This window comes from Macaca fascicularis, chromosome 6 (genome assembly GCF_037993035.2).
Source record: "Macaca fascicularis isolate 582-1 chromosome 6, T2T-MFA8v1.1".
NCBI classification, from domain to species: domain Eukaryota; kingdom Metazoa; phylum Chordata; class Mammalia; order Primates; family Cercopithecidae; genus Macaca; species Macaca fascicularis.
Window position 1 is genome coordinate 164,153,646 of NC_088380.1, and position 17,584 is coordinate 164,171,229.

The window sequence follows — 17,584 nt, forward strand, 5'->3', positions numbered from 1 at the left end:
TTTCTCACATTCCAGGCCTCCCAATATCTAGACATTAGCTCACCAAGTGAACTATTACTCAACCTGGTGAATGAGTGGGTGTTCTAATTCTTCACAAGTCCTTGCTATTAGTGGGAACTCTAATTGTGTTCTTCACGTATCCTTGTTATTAGTGCATATTTGTGATGCTTGTTTTGTAAAGTTTAGAATAATTCATATATACCTACTTAACTCAAAACTTAGACTGAACTCAATTAAATATTTTCTTGATGGCTCCAAAGGGAGTTGAAAATCTTGCAGTACTTCAAAAGCATCGTGAGAATTTCCATTTAACTGATGTAGAATTTCTAACTAGCTAGCTAGTAGAGAATTTCAGTGAATAGAATATCTTATGTGGTCATCCCATAAATTGCATGTTTCATGTACAAGATTTTTGCAATTCCAGTTGGGAGAACTATACTCAGAACTAAGTTTTGGACTGGGTGCAGTGGCTCATGCCTACAATCCTAGCACTTTGGGAGGCTGAGGTGGGCGGATCACTTGAGGTCAGGAGTTTGAAACCAGCCTGGCCAACATGGTGAAACCCTGCCTCTACTAAAAACACACACAAAAATTAGCTGTGCATGGTGGAGGGCACCTGTAATCCCAGCTACCTGGGAGGCTAAAGCAGGAGAATCGCTTGAACCCCAGAGGCAGAGATTGTAGTGAACCGAGATCACATCCCTGCACTCTAGCCTGGGTGACAGAGCAAGACTCTGTCTCAAAAAACAAAGAAACAAAGAAAAAAACCTAAGTTTTGAATTAAAACCTTATGTAAAAAACTGAGTATCATTTATATAAGAATTCAACTTCCAAAATACACCATGGTAGGTAGAGCATGGGCTTTGGAATCAGCCATACCCACTTAAAGTGAGTGCAGGCTGCTTCCCACCTGAGCCTCAGTTCCCTCATCTGTGAAATGGGACTAATAATTATATAGATCACATAGGTTTGTTGGGTGGATTAAACAAGAATGTACCTGGAGGGCTTCACAAAGCCTGGCATTAGGTGCTTCGTAAGCGGCATTTCCAGAACAGAGCATTAGAGTCAATGATAACTTTACATTCTCACCAAACAAGTGAGACCAATTTAGGGCCCTATAGTTTGGTTGTATATTCTCAGACAAGGATCTTAAAGAGATCCTTCAGGTTCAGTTATGGTGTCTCATGAGGTCCAGAGGACAATGGTGGTGGCCAGGGCTCTGGGTCCCCAGCCAGCACCAAGCCAGAGCAGCTCCATTTTGCCTGCTTCACATATGAGCTTCCGTGGCATCTTTCCTTCGGATTGCTGCTCTTAAAGTTAGGAAACCACTGACTTAATCCAACCCCTCATTTCATAGATGTGGAAACTAAGGCTCAAAAACCCTGGGCAGTTGTCCCATGCACTCAGCAGAGGTCTCCTGACTCCCAGGCCTGTGTGTTCCCAGGACCCCGCCTGTCATAGATGGAAAAAACTAACAGTAGAGGAAAGATGACAATATTGAAGCAGCTGTTGAGTTTTCACATGGTTCTTCCAGCCAATGTCTAGTACTAGTAATGCCTCTTAAGAAAGGAAATTGGCTGTTTATCTTTTTCCCCATGGCTCCATTTGTGAAACTCCTGGTTTGGGTGTGGAACATCATGGGTGGCAGGAATCCCTATAAAAGGGATATTTGCTTGGAAGTCCTTTATCCTCTTCTGCTAGGGAGTGGCTGCTCCATCTGGTGACTGTGCGCCATCCTGTAGTCACTGACCATACCTCTCTCTCTGACCATCATTTTGCAAACGTATTCATAGAGCCCCAGTGAGCACACTCATAACACTGAGTTCCTAATTCTTCTGTCAGCGGAACATCTGCCAGGACTCCACCAGCATCCATTCAGTACTCAGGCACTTACTTTGCCACTCTGTTTTCCAGCCTCTCAACATTGCCTACAGCCACATCTACAGCTCCTACAGGAATTTTGTGGGGCCACCTCATTTCAAGACTATCTGCAGACTCCTGGGTTACCAGGGCATCGCTGTGGTCATGGAGGAACTGCTAAAGATTGTGAAGAGCTTGGTAAGGAAAGGCCTCAGTGTGGCTTGAGATGTGCCCATGTGGGTTTGACATAAACAAGGTTTGCTTTTACTTTTTACCTGGCCTGTAAAAACAAATCCCAGGCACTGCAGCTCTGCCTGTAGAAACTGCTCAGGGAGTCCCTTGCCCATATCCCTGGATTGGTCTTACCTATCATTCTGTTACATTTCTGTGCACATTTTGACCTATAGCTGTGCTCCTCATTTTCTGACCCCAAACTCCTTGTATTTGATGACTGAAGTCAGAAATCCTGATTTTGTCCTTCAGCGCTTACCACTGACTCCTCGTGCTCCCCAGCTGTACTCCATTATCTAATTTGAGCAGGGCGAATTCATGACACTTGTAGCTGCCATTTTCCACGCCCTTACCCACGGCAGACATCTCTAATCAATCACCATGCTTCTTTCCCTTGGGATTTCTTGCTAAACACTGCTTCTCATACTGCACTGGCTTTAAGAGAGTTCTGTATCCCTTTACCGCTATATCCCTTTACCACTATTCTGCATCTGCCCCAAATATAGTCATCTGAATTTCATTTAATTTCCTGCAACACTGCTGAAGGCCAAAACATTTAAGATGTTTATGAAAATTTCAAGTGACAAAAGTAATTTATAACCAGATCAGGGATAGCAAATAGGATTAATCTGCTAACTCCAATTCTGTGGCAGCAGCTTTGTGGAACCATGGGTTGTTAAAGATTGTGGAGCTAAATCCAGAGTAAAACCAGAAAATGTGGTAATTGATTAAAGATGTCTGCCTTGGGCACAGGAGGGATGAACGTGCCATGAATTTTCCAGGCTGAAATTAAATAGCTTGTTTCAATCTCCACAATTTCCTGGCTCCATTTCATTTTAGCTCTGAGTCTGAATCTGATACAAGCATCCTCAGCCCCAGGAAAGACCCTACACCTAGAAATGTGCCCTCCTTGAAGTCTGTAAGCCCGAAAGAATAATGAGAGAGCTCCTTTTTCAGTCTTATAAAGGTCAAAGGGACTGTTCTCCACCTTTAGGCAAGCCTGCCCCTTCCTCTCAGAGGTCTCAACAGAACCCTCAGTAGCCCAGAATTCAGCCCAGAGATGCACACTTGCTGCAGCAGATTATCTCACTCATCTGTACTCTTCTTTTGTCAGCTCCAAGGAACCATTCTCCAGTATGTGAAAACACTGATAGAGGTGATGCCCAAGATATGCCGATTGCCCCGACATGAGTATGGCTCCCCAGGTTGGTGATAGCAAAACAATCCAGACCCATCCCATGGTGGGAAGGGAGGCTCTGACCATCCACCTCAGAGCGTTTGCTTCTCTAACATGCCAGTGAGCTGGCACAGTACTGGCTATCCATCCTCCCCGGCCACTAGCTAGATAGCCTTTTAATCCCTCTGAGCAATGGTATCATCTTGTCAGTGGAGGGAGATGATGCTTGCGGGGCCTGCCTCATGGGACTGCTAGGAAGTTGGAAGACGACAGCAGATGTCAGCATGTTTAAATAATGCAGAGCCAGGTTATTAGAAAAGGTACTTATGAGCTCAGCACCTCCAGATCTTCCTCCATCTGCATATTTGGGGAGACCGAGGCTCCAGGCAGTGGTGCCAAGTTGACATATCTAAGATAAGTGAGGAAATGGACATCTCTGCTGTTTGACCACTGGGCAGAGAAATAATTATTTCCTTCCTTGATAGTGAACTGAATACAGGGCCTGGAGAAGAGGGAAAGATGGGGACTGTGACTTGGCATCTGATGTTTCTTTTCAAAACCAAGATGTCTAGTGCTGGGTCTGCATGATTCAGAATAGGAAAAAGATAAGGCTAAAATTTCTGGAGTTCAGTCCCAGCTGCCCTACTTACTACCTATGTGACTATGGGCGTGCCCCTTACGCTCTCTGAGCCTTATCTGAAAACAGGGGTAATAGTGCCTAGTGATATTGTTGTAGTAAATGAGGTATTACAGATAAAGTGCTCAGCACAATATCTGACACCTACTAATAAATATTCATTCCTGTCATGATAGGAATTCAGGCAACTTTGGAGGGACTGGAAAGGGTCCAGTGCTGCCTCATTTGTGTGTGTGTGCACGTGCACATGTGTGTGTGTTCTGAAAAAGACACGAGCCTGCTTCTCGAACTTTTTCCAGTACTGAGCCCTGAAAGAAATCTCACTCTGGGCCTGCAGAGAAGAGGGATACGTGGTTTGGCTTTTTGCTATCCGAGAGTCAGGTCTGGGGCTGCCACTCAGTCATTGTTTCCCATAGACCCTACTGAGCAGTGTCAACTTCCCACTGACCCATCCCACTTCTTCTCCCAGGGATCCTGGAGTTCTTCCACCACCAGCTGAAGGACATCATTGAGTACGCAGAGCTCAAAACAGACGTGTTCCAGAGCCTGAGGGAAGTGGGCAATGCCATCCTCTTCTGCCTCCTCATAGAGCAAGCTCTGGTAAGTCCAGAGCCCAAAGGAATTGAGGTATCTCCAGGTTGGAGGGGATGCCAACTCCAACCAGATATTGAGGCTCCTGCAGCATCAATTTGTGCTCTTTTAGTGTAAGCTCACATGCTCTTTTCAGTTCATTTCCAGACAGACATGCATTCCAGTCCTGGCTCTCCCAATCACGATTAGTGCAGTTGTCTAGGTCTTAGTTTGCCATTCCCTCATGTTATGGAACCAAACTGGGGTCCACTTGCCTGGCACAGTAGGGGACAAACATCCACACCGAGGTTTACTGCAGGAGAAAGGAGGGCGTTTATTTTTAGAGTCCCATGCAAGGAGAACTGAGCAGTTTTCACCTAAGACCTCACCTCTCCAATGACTTGCAAACAAGGGTTTTTAGAGGCAGGGGTAAGTTTCAGGAAAGCAGAAGTTTCAGGCAAAGTTAAAAGTCATTGTAGGGAAGTTACACATTGGTTTAGCCCAATGGGGCAGGCTATCTTGAAGTAGGTGGGGGCTTACAGTCACAGGTAGATTCAGAGAGTTTCTGATTTGCAATTGGGTAAGGAAGAGAAGCTTTAAAATTTAGGGTCAGCAGAAAAGAATGTTAGCTCTGGCTTGTGGGTATGATTTCTTCCAGGCCTCCCAGGAATAAGTTTAGAACAAAGAACTGCCGTCAGAGTTCGGCCTGCAGTTCCCTCTTATCTGAGGTCTGCATGCCAGCACATCTGTTTGGTGTGGGTCCAGGTTTCTGAAAAACAACTCCGGCTCATATGTGAAGATGTTATCTTTAAGTTACTATTACCTTCTTGCTTATCAGCTTGCTTATTTACTTCTCAGGGCTAGCTAGGTGCCTGGAATTTCCCTTGAAGAAACTCAAGATTTTATTTCCATGCTTAGGTGGGGTGGTGCTGCAGGCCCCTAGGGGGTTCCCTGCTCCATCTCACTCATTAGATAATTATTCCTTGGATACCTCAGGACAGGCACTGTGCTGGGGCATGTAGCAGTGTCCAGCCCTGCCTCCTGTCCTGTCCATATTTACGCTGAAATCGTGTGTCTGTGGTTACAGCAAGAGCTAGGAGGGGTGAGTGCAGGGTCCCGTGGGAACAGAAAGCAGAGAACTCAATGCGTTCTTGGGGCTGAGGAAGGACTTCTCCGGGGAGGTGGCCTGGAGAATGAGCAGGAATTTGCCTGGTGAAGCTGTCCCAGGCCGAGGGAGAACATGCACTGTCATCTTCATTTTTTATGATGGGGGACAGTTGTTTTACCTTGCAGGATAGTTTCAAGGCTGGAAAGATACACCACATGTAAAGCTCATGCAGTAAGAACTAAACCGTCGGTACATCGGTAGTGTTGTCATATTGAACAAAGCACACCCCCCATACATCTCCCTCTTAGGACCCCGCAGAACTGGCACACTCTTCTTCCTGCATGACCACTTGGATTTGCTCTGCCTCACGGCTGACTCAGAGGCTGTGCTCTCCTCCTTCCTCCCCAAGGTGCTCCCAGTGGGCCCAGTCCTACAGGTGTCAGGGTAGCAGAGACAGCCTGGAGCAGAAAGAAACGGAAGGATGTTACTCTGGGGTGCATCATTCTCAGGACCTAGTGGGAATCTCTTTCAGCCTCCATCCACTCATTCAGCAAGAGGCGTGGCGAGCCTCTTCATTGCCAGGAGCAGTTCTAGGTTGTGGATAAATGGCCATGAATAAGAGACAGAGTTTTGCCATTTTTATTCCAGAGAGGGAAACAAGCAAAGTCATAATAATCAGATTGTGGTTGCAGATGGGGAGGGGAGCTGTGAAGGAATACACAGGATTACAGGATAAAGGGAGAGTGGCTGTGTCAGAGAGGGATGTGCTGTTTTTGAAGAGGATAGAGCTTGGTCTTTAAGGGACAGGGAGGCCCTCATAGTGAGCTGGTGCCAAGAGGACAGAGGTAAGAGACGTGGAGGGAGGCAGCCAGGCAGCAGGTCACTGGGGCCTCATGGGCCACTGCAGGATGCCATGTGAGCAGCAGGTGAGGGGGTCTGCTTGGCTGTTTTCAAAGGCCTGGGAGCTATTGGGAGAGTGAACGACAAGTCTCTTACAATCTAGAGCCCATCTTGGAGGCAGTAGGTGCTTGGAGAATAGACGGGAGGGGAAAGGAAGAGCCTGGAACAAAGGTAGAGAGATAATGGAGCTTCCGAATCAGAGCCAGAAAGGATGCCTTGCCTCTAATTGTCTTTGTGACTTGGGATGAACCAGTTCATTTCATCCCCCATCCCTAAAATGAGTGACTTGGACCTGCCGCTCTCAAACTCACCCTGAGAGGCTCTGAAATGGGGACTGTTTGCTCTTCCTCTATAAGGAGTAATTGCTTGTTACCCCTTAAATGGACTTTCCAGACAACTAATTGATAGGTTTTTTACACAGATCAGCAGACCCAGGTTGCTATAGCAATGTAGCCTTCAGAAGTCACAGGGATACATAGGGACAACTTCTGAAGGCCTCAGGGGCACCAGGAACAGTGGAGGTTGGGGTGGGGGGTCCCTGAAGCCTCATTCCCCGAGTGTCTCCTGTTAAGCACCTCTCTTCATGAGGAACTGTGATTCAGAGACCGCCAATTCAGCTTCCCCTATTCAGACTCCAGGAGGCAGACTATTGATGGGGGCTGCAAGGAAAGGACAACTTCCTCAGGCACCGTCTGGGTGGTCACTCACGTGTATCACTGAGGACAACAGGACACTCAGTACCAATGACCTTCAAAGCTGAGACAGACCCCCTACAGCATGAATGTTTCAACTCCTTCTATTCATAAGTGAGAAAACAGAGAACCAGAGAGAGGAGGAACTCACCTGAAGTCACACAGCATAGCAGCAGCAGAGATGGAAGAACTAAAGCACAGGTTTCCAGTATTGATGATCCCAGTCCTTGGGGGCTAGGGGTCGGGGAAGGGTGGGGAACACAGAGCAGGGATTAGGCTCACTGAAGTCCACACTCCCCTTTCTACTTAGACAGCCGGGGAGATCTCCAAGCCTAGATAGTGCTTTCTGAGACTAGAATGAAGCGTGAACTTTCTGGAGGTTTTTTTTAGTTTAGGAAGCTAGAATTAAATATTTAAATGACATACCAATTGTTCTCAATGAAAGAGGACTACTAATTGCCAAAAAAAAAAAAAAAAGAAAGAAAAGAAAGATGCCTAATGGCCATCGTAGAAGAAAGGCTGTACAAACTGTGGAATATCCATTCTCATGGAAAACTGTGAAGCAGGTAAAAAGAATAAGCTGATAAAGTAGCTTTGCACATACCAAGATCAAAAATAGTGAAAGATACAATACTGAGCTTAAAAAAAGTTTTAAGACACATATGATGCCATAGATGTAAACAAAAAATAAACCCCACAAATAACACTGCATTGAAAAAGATCTAGCAAAAAAGCATACCGAGTAGTTAATAATCATTTTCTCTAGGTATTAGGGAGGAATCCAGGATTAGAGGTCAACAGGGACTTTTTAGCCTTATCTAGAATGTCTTAATGTCTTACAAGGAAAGCATATTCATGTATTATTATTGACCTATCATTTTAAAATAGTTAGTATATGCTAGTTTTAGAAAAACTGGGAAATACCAGAAAGTGCAAAGGAACAAGTAAGAAATCTCTTGCCCCCTTTACTTTTCCATATTTTGTCTTTTTCTAATAGATTTTCAGAGGTCTTTCTGATTATAGGTTCCATAATACCTTCTCATTCTGTCGTTTGCCTTTTTTAAAAAAAAAAAAACAGATTAATATATCATTGATAGGTAGAGGGATATAAATTGAATAGTTGATGACTTGGACAAAGGTATTTTCCTCATTAAGTTAGGTGCTTATAAATATTTCTCAAAATTCAGGGTGCAATATTAGTACAGAAAGCCAGGTACCTGTGACATTATTTTTCTGGTTTTGGGTTTTTATAGGGTATTCTGGTGGTTTCAATTAAGATATTACAGTCAAATGCATAAATCTTAAGTGTACAGGTTGATGAAGGCACATGTCCATGTAGCCCAGGTCTAGACGCAGAACATTTACAGTATCATAGATGGTTCTTTCATGCCCTCTTCAGTGTTCCGCAAAGAATCATGGTTCTGAGTTCTATTTCCGGAGATAATGTTGCTTGTCCTTGAATTTCATATAGAGTTATCTAGTATGTTTTCCCTTTCCTTTCTGACCTCTGTCGTTCAAGATTACATTTGAGATTCATCCATGTTGTAGATCATCCATTTTTTATTACTGAATCAATTACTCTAGTATTCTCATTGCTTGAACAGACTAACTGAATCATCCATTTTACTGTGGGTGGACATTTGGGTTGTTTATAGTTTGGTACTATTATGAATAATGATGTCATGAATATTCTTGTACAAGTGTTTTGCTGTATGTATGCTCCTGTTTTTATTAGGGAAATACCTATTAGGTTAGCTTCAAAGCAGTTTTGCAAATTGTACCAATTTATACTCCCATGCAGCAGTATATGAGAGTTATAACTTCTCTGCAGCCTCATAAACAATTTGTCCCTCTTTATCATAGCCATTCTGGTGGGGGGTGTCATCTTTCATTATGATTTTCATTTCCCTAATGATGCTGATTCTCCTTCCACATGCTACTAACCATTTGGACACCATCTTTTGTGAAGTGCTGGTCAACATTCTTGCCTTTTTAAGTCATCTTTCTTATGGATTTGTGGCCATTATATATTATGGATACATGTATTGCAGATATATTACTCTGGCTTGTGTCTTGGTGAACAGAAGTTCTTCAGGCTTAAGGTAGTTATTTTTTTCCCTTACAGTTGATACTCTTGTGACTTGTTTAGAAAACCTTTCCTACTCTCACGCATCAAGATAGGCTATCCTCTGAAAGTTTTAGAGGTTAGTCCTTCAAGGCTAAACAGACCTTTAAGTCCATATTATTCACCTAGAATTGATGCTTGTGTTTAATGGGAGGTATAAATCTTTTATTTCCAGATTGTTCTGGCGCTACTTCTTGAAAAGACCTTCCTCCTACAGTCTGTAGTGGTAGTGCTATGTCTTTTATCTCGTGTCCATAAATGGTCTGGTCATCGCAGCCTCTTAATATTTGTTGGATCTAATCTGAAACATAAAAAATACTGATTTGTATCAGGTTTTTAAAGGAAATTCTTCCCTGGGAAATCAGAAAGTGGTCATTAGGGAAGTCGCAGTCACTAAGTTTTTGTTCAAATTTTGTGTGGTTTTCTAGACTTCGGGCCATTGTTTGTTATGCCAGCATACACCAGGAGAGGGACCTGTTTGTAAGTGTGAGGGAGGGCGGGCCCGAGTCCCTGGGAGGGACAGAGCCTTTTAGTCTGCCTTTTACTGCAAGGCCTCTTGCCTCTGCCTTCATCTCTGTTACTTCTTCTCTCCTTATTTTGTTAGAGTGGACCACAGAAACACTCCAGTCAGTCCTTTGAGAGCATTACTGCCCTCATCAGAGATGAGGCGAGTCTAGACCCAAACTCACAGATCCAAATGCCTATCAGATCTGGAAAAGCCCCCAGAGACCATCCAGGGTCAGTTTCTCAACCTCAGCACCACTGACATTTGGAGCCAGATAATCTTTTAGGGGGTTTCCCTAGGCTTTATAGGATGTCAAACAGCATTTTTGCACTGTATTCCAGTCGTACCCTTCATTGTGGCAACCAACAATGTCTCCAGATACTGCCTGATAGTCCTTAGGAGGGCAAAACCTCCCCCTGTTGAAAACCACTCATCTAGTGCAACCTCACATTTTCTAGATAGGAAAACCGAGGCCCCAGGAGGGAGCTGATTTTCCCAGCCTTACAGCTAGTGCAGGAGTCTGGATGAAAACCAGATGCCCCTTGGAGTCCAAAGATCCTTAAGGTGTATTACAGTACAGAGAGATGCCCAGCTGAGCTTTGCCGATTGTTTTTGTTCTTTTCAGTAGTTTCATGCCCACATCTGACCTTCTGTCTCCCACTTCTACCTGTTAATGTCTTTCCTCTAATTGTTTTTATTACACAGTTGAAATAAATTCATTGATTGAAAACTCAGAGAAGCAGAAAGAAAACAAAAACCACTTTGTCACACTAAGATGACCTCTGTTCACTTTTTTTTTTTTTTTTGAGATGGAGTCTCACTCTGTTGCCCAGGCTGGAGTGCAGTAGCGTGATCTCGGCTCACTGCAACCTCTGCCTCCCAGGGTTCAAGCAATTCTCCTGCCTCAGCCTCCTGCCTCGGCCTCCTGAGTAACTGGGGTTACAGGCACCGCCACCACGCCCAGCTAATTTTTGCATTTTTAGTAGAAGAGATGAGGTGTTGGCCAGGCTGGTCTTGAACTCCTGACCTCAAGTGATCTGCCCACCTCAGCCTCCCGAAGTGCTGGGAGTACAGGTGTGAGCCACCACACCCGGCCGACCTCTGTTCACATTCTAAAGGATATTCTTCCAGATATTTTTGTGTTCTAGCAGATTTTCCCTTATAAAATTAGTAGTTATAAAAGCAGTACCCACCAAGGTGAGAAGAGTGACTACCTCTATGAGGTGTGGTGGGTGACAGGGGTGTGGGAGAAGTATCTCTCACTTTTTAGACTTTATTTAGATTTATTGCATTAAATATTACTTTTTTCCTTAAAAGGAAAGACTCATATGTAGCAAATGTATACAATTCAAATGCATGGAAAGTAAAAAAGTAAAAGCCCCATCTCAACCACCCCCTCAGACCGTCACTCCATACGCCCACCTGTGCTTGATCCAGGATGATTTTGCCCGTCACTCTGAGAAAAGGCTCCTCCAGCTGCCCAAGAAGCGTATCCTGTCCCTTTGCCCAGGCACCCACAAGTAATGCCTCTGGCCTTTCTGTATCAGTGTTTCTTAGCCCAGACACTGATTATGTTTTTGGTTGAAAATGATCCACGCTTTGTGGAATGGAGGCACTTTGACTCCCAATAATACCTTTCCTTTGTGTGACTTTATGATTTTTAAGTATATTTACATCTTTTCAGACATGGCTTTATCTGAAAAACAAACCTGTTAGTGTGAACATATCAGGACTTGGGAAAAAATGGTCTGAGAGGTAAGTCACTGGTTCCACAGACAAGACCAAGAGCCCCCATGGGCCAGGCAGAGTGTGAGACTCCAGGGCATATCCCATCCCTGATGGCACTGTTCACTACCCACCCGCTGGTTTTCAGCATAGAGGGTTAGCCCTCCAAGCCCTCCAGTGGTGGGGTTCAAGCCACCACGCCTGGCCAGACCCAGATACTTTCAGAGCTCCACACTTGACTCTGATGTGCAGCCAGAGTAGAGGATCTCTGATCTAGAAGCATCTTCTTGGACTAGAGCTGCCAGACTTTTGACATGGATGCTTAGTTGTCATAGTTCTTGCCACATCTGCAGATCACTGGTTCTGTTATTTACATAATCCTTTTAATGAAACTTAATTTTAAAAGGAAACCATCACTTGCATTTAAAAGAAAAAATCATCTCTTGCCATCATTAGAAAGCAACCAGAATAATACATTCAACCAAAATACAGCAAAGTCATATAATTCCAGCTGCTGCCTGCCCAGATCTCTGAACACAAGCGCTACTCCCTCTTTGATAAAAACAAGATTAGTAAATATTAGGTGCTAACCTGTGCTGGTTTCAAATGGAAACTGTCTCATTAAGGTTGTCAGAAAGATTGACAGGAAACTAAAAAAGGAAAGAACTTGCTCACTGTGTGGCTCATTATGATTAAATCACATTTCCTTGTGTGCCCAATTTCCACTTTAGGAAATGCTAACCTTGGAAGACATTGGCATACACTTGAGGGAAGGGAAAGCCCACTTTCTAGACCACAGTTTCTTGGCTATAGATCTTTCCCAGTTGACCAGATATTATTCTGATCCAGAATAATAAGTCTATTATCCCCTTGACAATTCAGGGGACAGGGGAAGGGGTTGGAGATGAAACATAGTAATATACAGCACTATTCAAGCAAGGCATAGATTGACAGGAGAAGATCACATACAATCAGGTAAGATTAAATTACTGATAGATTTAGCGAGGGCTACGAAGAGCTGCTGAAAGTGAGGAACCAGTGGAATAGGAGCAGAGGCACCGTCTCTCGGTTGAGGCTTCCACTGCACCTGGAGTCCCAAATGAGGGCTGGAAACTGCGACTTGTACATTCTGTGCAAGGGAGAGGGTCATGGTGGAAATGAGAAGCCTAATTTCTTGCCTGCCTCACAGGCTGTGTATCCTTGAGGCTTAACATCAGTATGCGGGAAACACATTATGTGCCTCCATATAAGGGAATGTTTAGAACACTAAGCTCTCTGGTTAGGCCCAGCTCCCCATCCCCCTCCTGCTAGAAAATCCAAGCAGTGATCCCTGTGGGGTTGCCTGGACCTCCCATTTCCAGCTCCTTTCTCCACACAAAAACATAATGCATTAGTGTTATTTGTCTTTTTGTTGCCTCAAAAATCAGAGTTAAAGGTTAAGAAAATACTGGTTTGATTGTTTTTAGGAAATCAGCTAAAAATGGTAGTTTTTCACTCAACTGTGAACAGAACTCTAAAGGTAGAGTCTAATGCCATTCTGCATAAATCTGACATTCTTAGGATCGTATTGAATCTTTTTTAAATATGTACACGGAATCTTTATGGTAGCCTGTAGCCAAGAGAAATCAAGTCTCCAGTTAGCCTCATAGACTAAGTGAGTTGGGAACACTTAAGGTTTTTGATATTTGATGGAATCCCTCAGTTTTAAAACTGATGTTCATCAGTTGTAAATTAAGTATAATACAAAAAGAAAATTAAGACAGAAAGCAATGCAAAAATAAAACATGAATCCCTTGAATTCTGATGTGACTTCCTTACAGTAAAATATTTTTTTGCATCCTGACTCTAAAAACCTTTTTTGCTTTTACTGTCAGCACAGCAATTTTACAGTCGATAGACCGTGGTTCTTAATCACCTACTGATTATTTCTCTTGTAGTTATCATATAGTGGGAATAACAAGCATTCGCATGGCACTTGGTACATGCAAAGTTACTGAATCCTAACTTTCACTTACTAACTCCTCCCAGAGAGAAACTTCTGCAGAAGCACAAGCTCCTGGCAGTTCTCCAAGGAGGGATCATTGAAGTTCGTTGTTTTTGTATAGCAATTGCATATTATTCACACTTTGGAAAACTCATCGTGGTTAGATCCTGGTTCCAAAAAAAAGCTGTAAAAGAAATATTTTAAGAACAATTGAGGATATTTTAGTCTTGACTACATTGTATATGATATTAGGAAAATTTTAAATTTAGGGGATCACGATTCTGAGGTTACACAGGAGGGTGTCCTTGTTTTTGGGAGTTGCATGCTTAGGTGTTTAAGGCTGAAGTGACTCAATGTCTTCCATTTACTCTCAAATGACTCTAAAATAAAGCAAATATGACAAAATGTTCATTGTGACTGTACGTCAAGGGTATAAGGATATTATTCCTTCAAATATTTTATATGTTTAGAATTTTTCCTAATGTGAAGTTGAAGTGGGAGACATAAAACCTCATCAGGGATCAAAAAGTTAAGAAGGAAAGGGGTTAAAGCAGACAAGGTCATGATGTATGAAGAAGAAAGTCGTGAGGGTTTTTGTCTTTTCCAGCTACTCCGCTAGTTGGTAAGATTTATTCTTGGTAACATATATCCCGGAGCTACATCTGGCCTCATTTAAAAAATTTATAGAGGCATTTGCTAGCACCGAAGTCAGCCGTGACTCACAGGCTGACCACCTATTTGATTCACCATCAGGAAATACCAGTTTAAGATCCAAGAAAGGCAAATGAACCCAGGGAAGCTGGCCAGTCCAAATGAGAGGCCAGTGAGTGGCCCTAAGAGAACACCTCTGGCAGCCACCCTCCTCCCATTGGCCGTGGGGGGAAGGCTTGCCATCTGCTTCAGGAATACTAACACACAAGAATGCCTTCTCCCTATGCGCTGTTTAAGAGAAATGTCTCAAACCCAGCTCTACTGAGGGTCACCGCCTTTCCATGCTCGAGCCGAGAGAGGGGCATGCCTTAGCATTAACAGCAAAGGGGTCTTCATACAATGATAAATCAGATTGTTACTCTCCAGCTTAAAACTGACAGGTGGATTCTTGTTATTCTTAAAATTCAAACTCCCAACTTTGACCAGCAAGGCTCAGAAGATTTCAGCCATGCCTATTCCACCAGCTTATCTATTATTACCAGTCTGCCTGGCTGCACAACCCAACCACATGGCATACTTTGGGGGTCAAGTTACAGAGAAAGAAACTGAGGTTCACTGCAGGTCTGCATCAGGGCAAGACTGAATCCCATTGTCCTTGGCTTCTACCTTAAGGCTTGTTGACTTTTACCACCTTGGCCTTGTAATTCAAGAGCACCAAGAACACCCCCTCAGCCCCCAAGAGAGAGCACCTCCACTTTCTATCACAGTGTCTGAAATGCTATTAGAGACTCGCGCCAGGGGTTTGGAATGTTATCTGATCGATCTTTCTTTCTTTTTTTCTTTATTTTGAGATGGAGTCTCACTCTGTCGCCTGGGCTGGGTGCAGTGGCACAATCTTGGCTCACTGCAGCCTCCGCCTCCCGGGTTCAAGTGATTCTCCTGCCTCAGCCTCTTGAGTAGCTGGGATTACAGGTGAGCGCCATCACACCCAGCTAATTTTTGTATTTATTTAGTAAAGACAGGGCTTCACCACGTTGGCCAGGCTGGTCTCGAACACCTGACCTTATGATCCACCTGCCTCGGCATCCCAAAGTGCTGAGATTACAGGCTTGAGCCACCAGGCCCACCCTGATCTTTAGAAGGCCCCACTAAAATGGGGCTTCTGAGAGCTGATACTTTAGTGAATATTCATTTATCAAGTAATTTTGAAGAGTAGGATGCTCATTTTAAAAAGGATGTAGGATAACTAAAAATAGGCCCAAAAAAATCCAGATAGAAGCTTTGTACTGCACATGGGAAGATGCTAATAGTATATACTAAATGATAAAAATAGTACAGAAGAGTAGGTATATTCTGTTCTTATTTTAAAATATATGCTGAAAAGGTATGTGCAGAGAAGAACTTGGCAGTTCAAACTCTGGAAAAGGCGATTAGCAGTGACGACTCCTGGGTGGTGGAGTTATACGTTTTTTCCTCCTTTAAAAAATTTATCTGCATTTTCTAATTTTTTGAAAGTGAACATAAAGATAGCCAATAAAAAGAGGCTAGAGTGGCAATCATTAAAATATATCTAAAGTTAGTAATTTTCCAGAGGACAGTCTTTGCCTAGGGGCTAAATTAAGTATTTGGTGCACTCCCAGAAGAAAATGACAAATTTCAAGTCAAATCCCACATGTAAGGTAACTAGATTATTAATGATGATAGTCACTGGAAATCAAGAACAGCAGGTTTGTAGTTTGAATGCCACTGCCCCCTTCGAGTTTGCCATGGCTGTCGATCGATCCTGCTGCACTGAATTGGTGTCAGAATCCTCTCCAAAAGCCACTGCTGCCTCTCAATAGTGGTTGATGTATGAGGTGACCCCAGGGCCATTACTGGGACACATGTTGCCTTCAGGAAATCATAAAAAGGTATCCTTCCTCAAGACATTTCACCTCTTTCTTTTTAAATATATATTTTAAAGAATAACATCTGCTAGAAAGTGATTATAAACAATCTCTGATGTCTGCAGTGTGCTTGGCATTCCCTAGGATGTGATGCCCTTGGATACTATACTCGCTACATAAACGATACCCAGCAGCCTTGGGTAATAAACTTCCCCCATCCCCCCAAAATAAGCACAAACCCTGACAAGATGGTATCATTGATCTAAGACCCCTGGAAACTGCCCGTTGTTCCAGCATTCCAGGTGCTGGCATTTGTCCTGCTTTGGTATCTGGGCAGCGGCTTTCCTCCCGAAATGCCCACTTCCACCTGGTCAGATGCACAGTCCTGTACAGCAAGGCAATGCAGCAAAGCCCAGGACACTAACCGGATAGGGCTCACCAGTCAGCTGTTCCTTTTTCAAGGCAGCATGGGGAAAGGAGGACTGTGGGTCTCTGTTCCAATTAAATTGCGAATTCATTTTTATTTCCAGTCTGTGAATTTGCTGATTGCACATTCCAGTCACTTGTAAAAAACATAGTTAGTTCCTGGGGTCTTTGCTGATGCATCGACTGCATTGCAAGCCCAGCCTCTCCCTCCCAGCACCATTATGGTTCTGAAGGAGACTCATTCTAGGGGACAGAGTCTGCTGCCTAATGATGAGTAACGGAAACTCATGCTGGGGACATTTACTACCCAGAACATTCTAAGTGACCACTTGGAGTTTTAAAATCAGCATTCCCAACTTGAGACTTGTTAAAGGCACCCAGGAATCCTCATGCCTTTGTCCCATCTACAGGCCCTGACTATAAGACTCAGCAAGTAGAACACAGTGAGGTTGATATTAAAGAAGGTGATTGCCTGGTAGGCCGGATGGCTACTTGGAGATGAGAGCAGGCCTTTGGCAGCAAGACAATCCTGAGAGGCCATAGCTCTGGTTTATCACCCATTTCTTCATTTAATAAGAAGTATTATTCTGTTTACTTATGCTCTGCCTGTGTCCAAAGGAAGACACCGTGCCTATCAAAGAGCTGGTGTCATTAAGTCTGGAGACTCTTACATGGAATGAGACCAAGGGGAAGGGCAGGGTGAGTTGCATGAGGCTCTCTCAGCCTGATTTCCGGTTGATTTCCATGGTCTCCACTGGAAACCATATATCTTTGAATTCAGAAGTCTTGCCTCTATACTGGATAGCTATGAGACTCTGTTATATTCTCTAAGCCTAGCTTGTCCAACCCACGGCCCAAGACGACTTTGAATGCAGCCTGACCCAAACTCATAAATTTTCTGAAAACGTTATGAGATTTTTTTTTTTTTTTAAGCTCATCAGCTGTCATTAGTGTATTTTATTTTTATGTGTGGCCCAAGACAGTTCTTCTTCCAGCATGGCCCAGGGAAGCCAAAAGATGGGACACTCCTTCTCTAAGCCTTAGTTTCCTCACCTGAAAAGTGCTGGGACTAAGGAGCTACCTCACAGAGTTCTTAGTGTTAAATGA

At 43.7% G+C, this 17,584-nt stretch overlaps 1 protein-coding gene across 20 annotated transcripts in view; it reads left to right on the forward strand.

The window, feature by feature from the left end:
- CYFIP2 (cytoplasmic FMR1 interacting protein 2) overlaps positions 1 to 17,584 on the forward strand; it is a 133,283-nt gene that overhangs the window by 91,631 nt on the left and 24,068 nt on the right. For all 20 annotated transcript variants that reach the window (XR_012414313.1, XR_012414314.1, XR_012414315.1 and 17 more), the window contains 3 exons: positions 1,915 to 2,058; positions 3,206 to 3,296; positions 4,375 to 4,505. Coding sequence is in view for 17 of the 20 variants with exons in the window: in XM_073994657.1 (XP_073850758.1) it covers positions 1,915 to 2,058; positions 3,206 to 3,296; positions 4,375 to 4,505 (366 nt within the window). In the remaining 3 variants the exon portion in view is untranslated. The remainder of the gene's footprint in view (positions 1 to 1,914; positions 2,059 to 3,205; positions 3,297 to 4,374; positions 4,506 to 17,584) is intronic.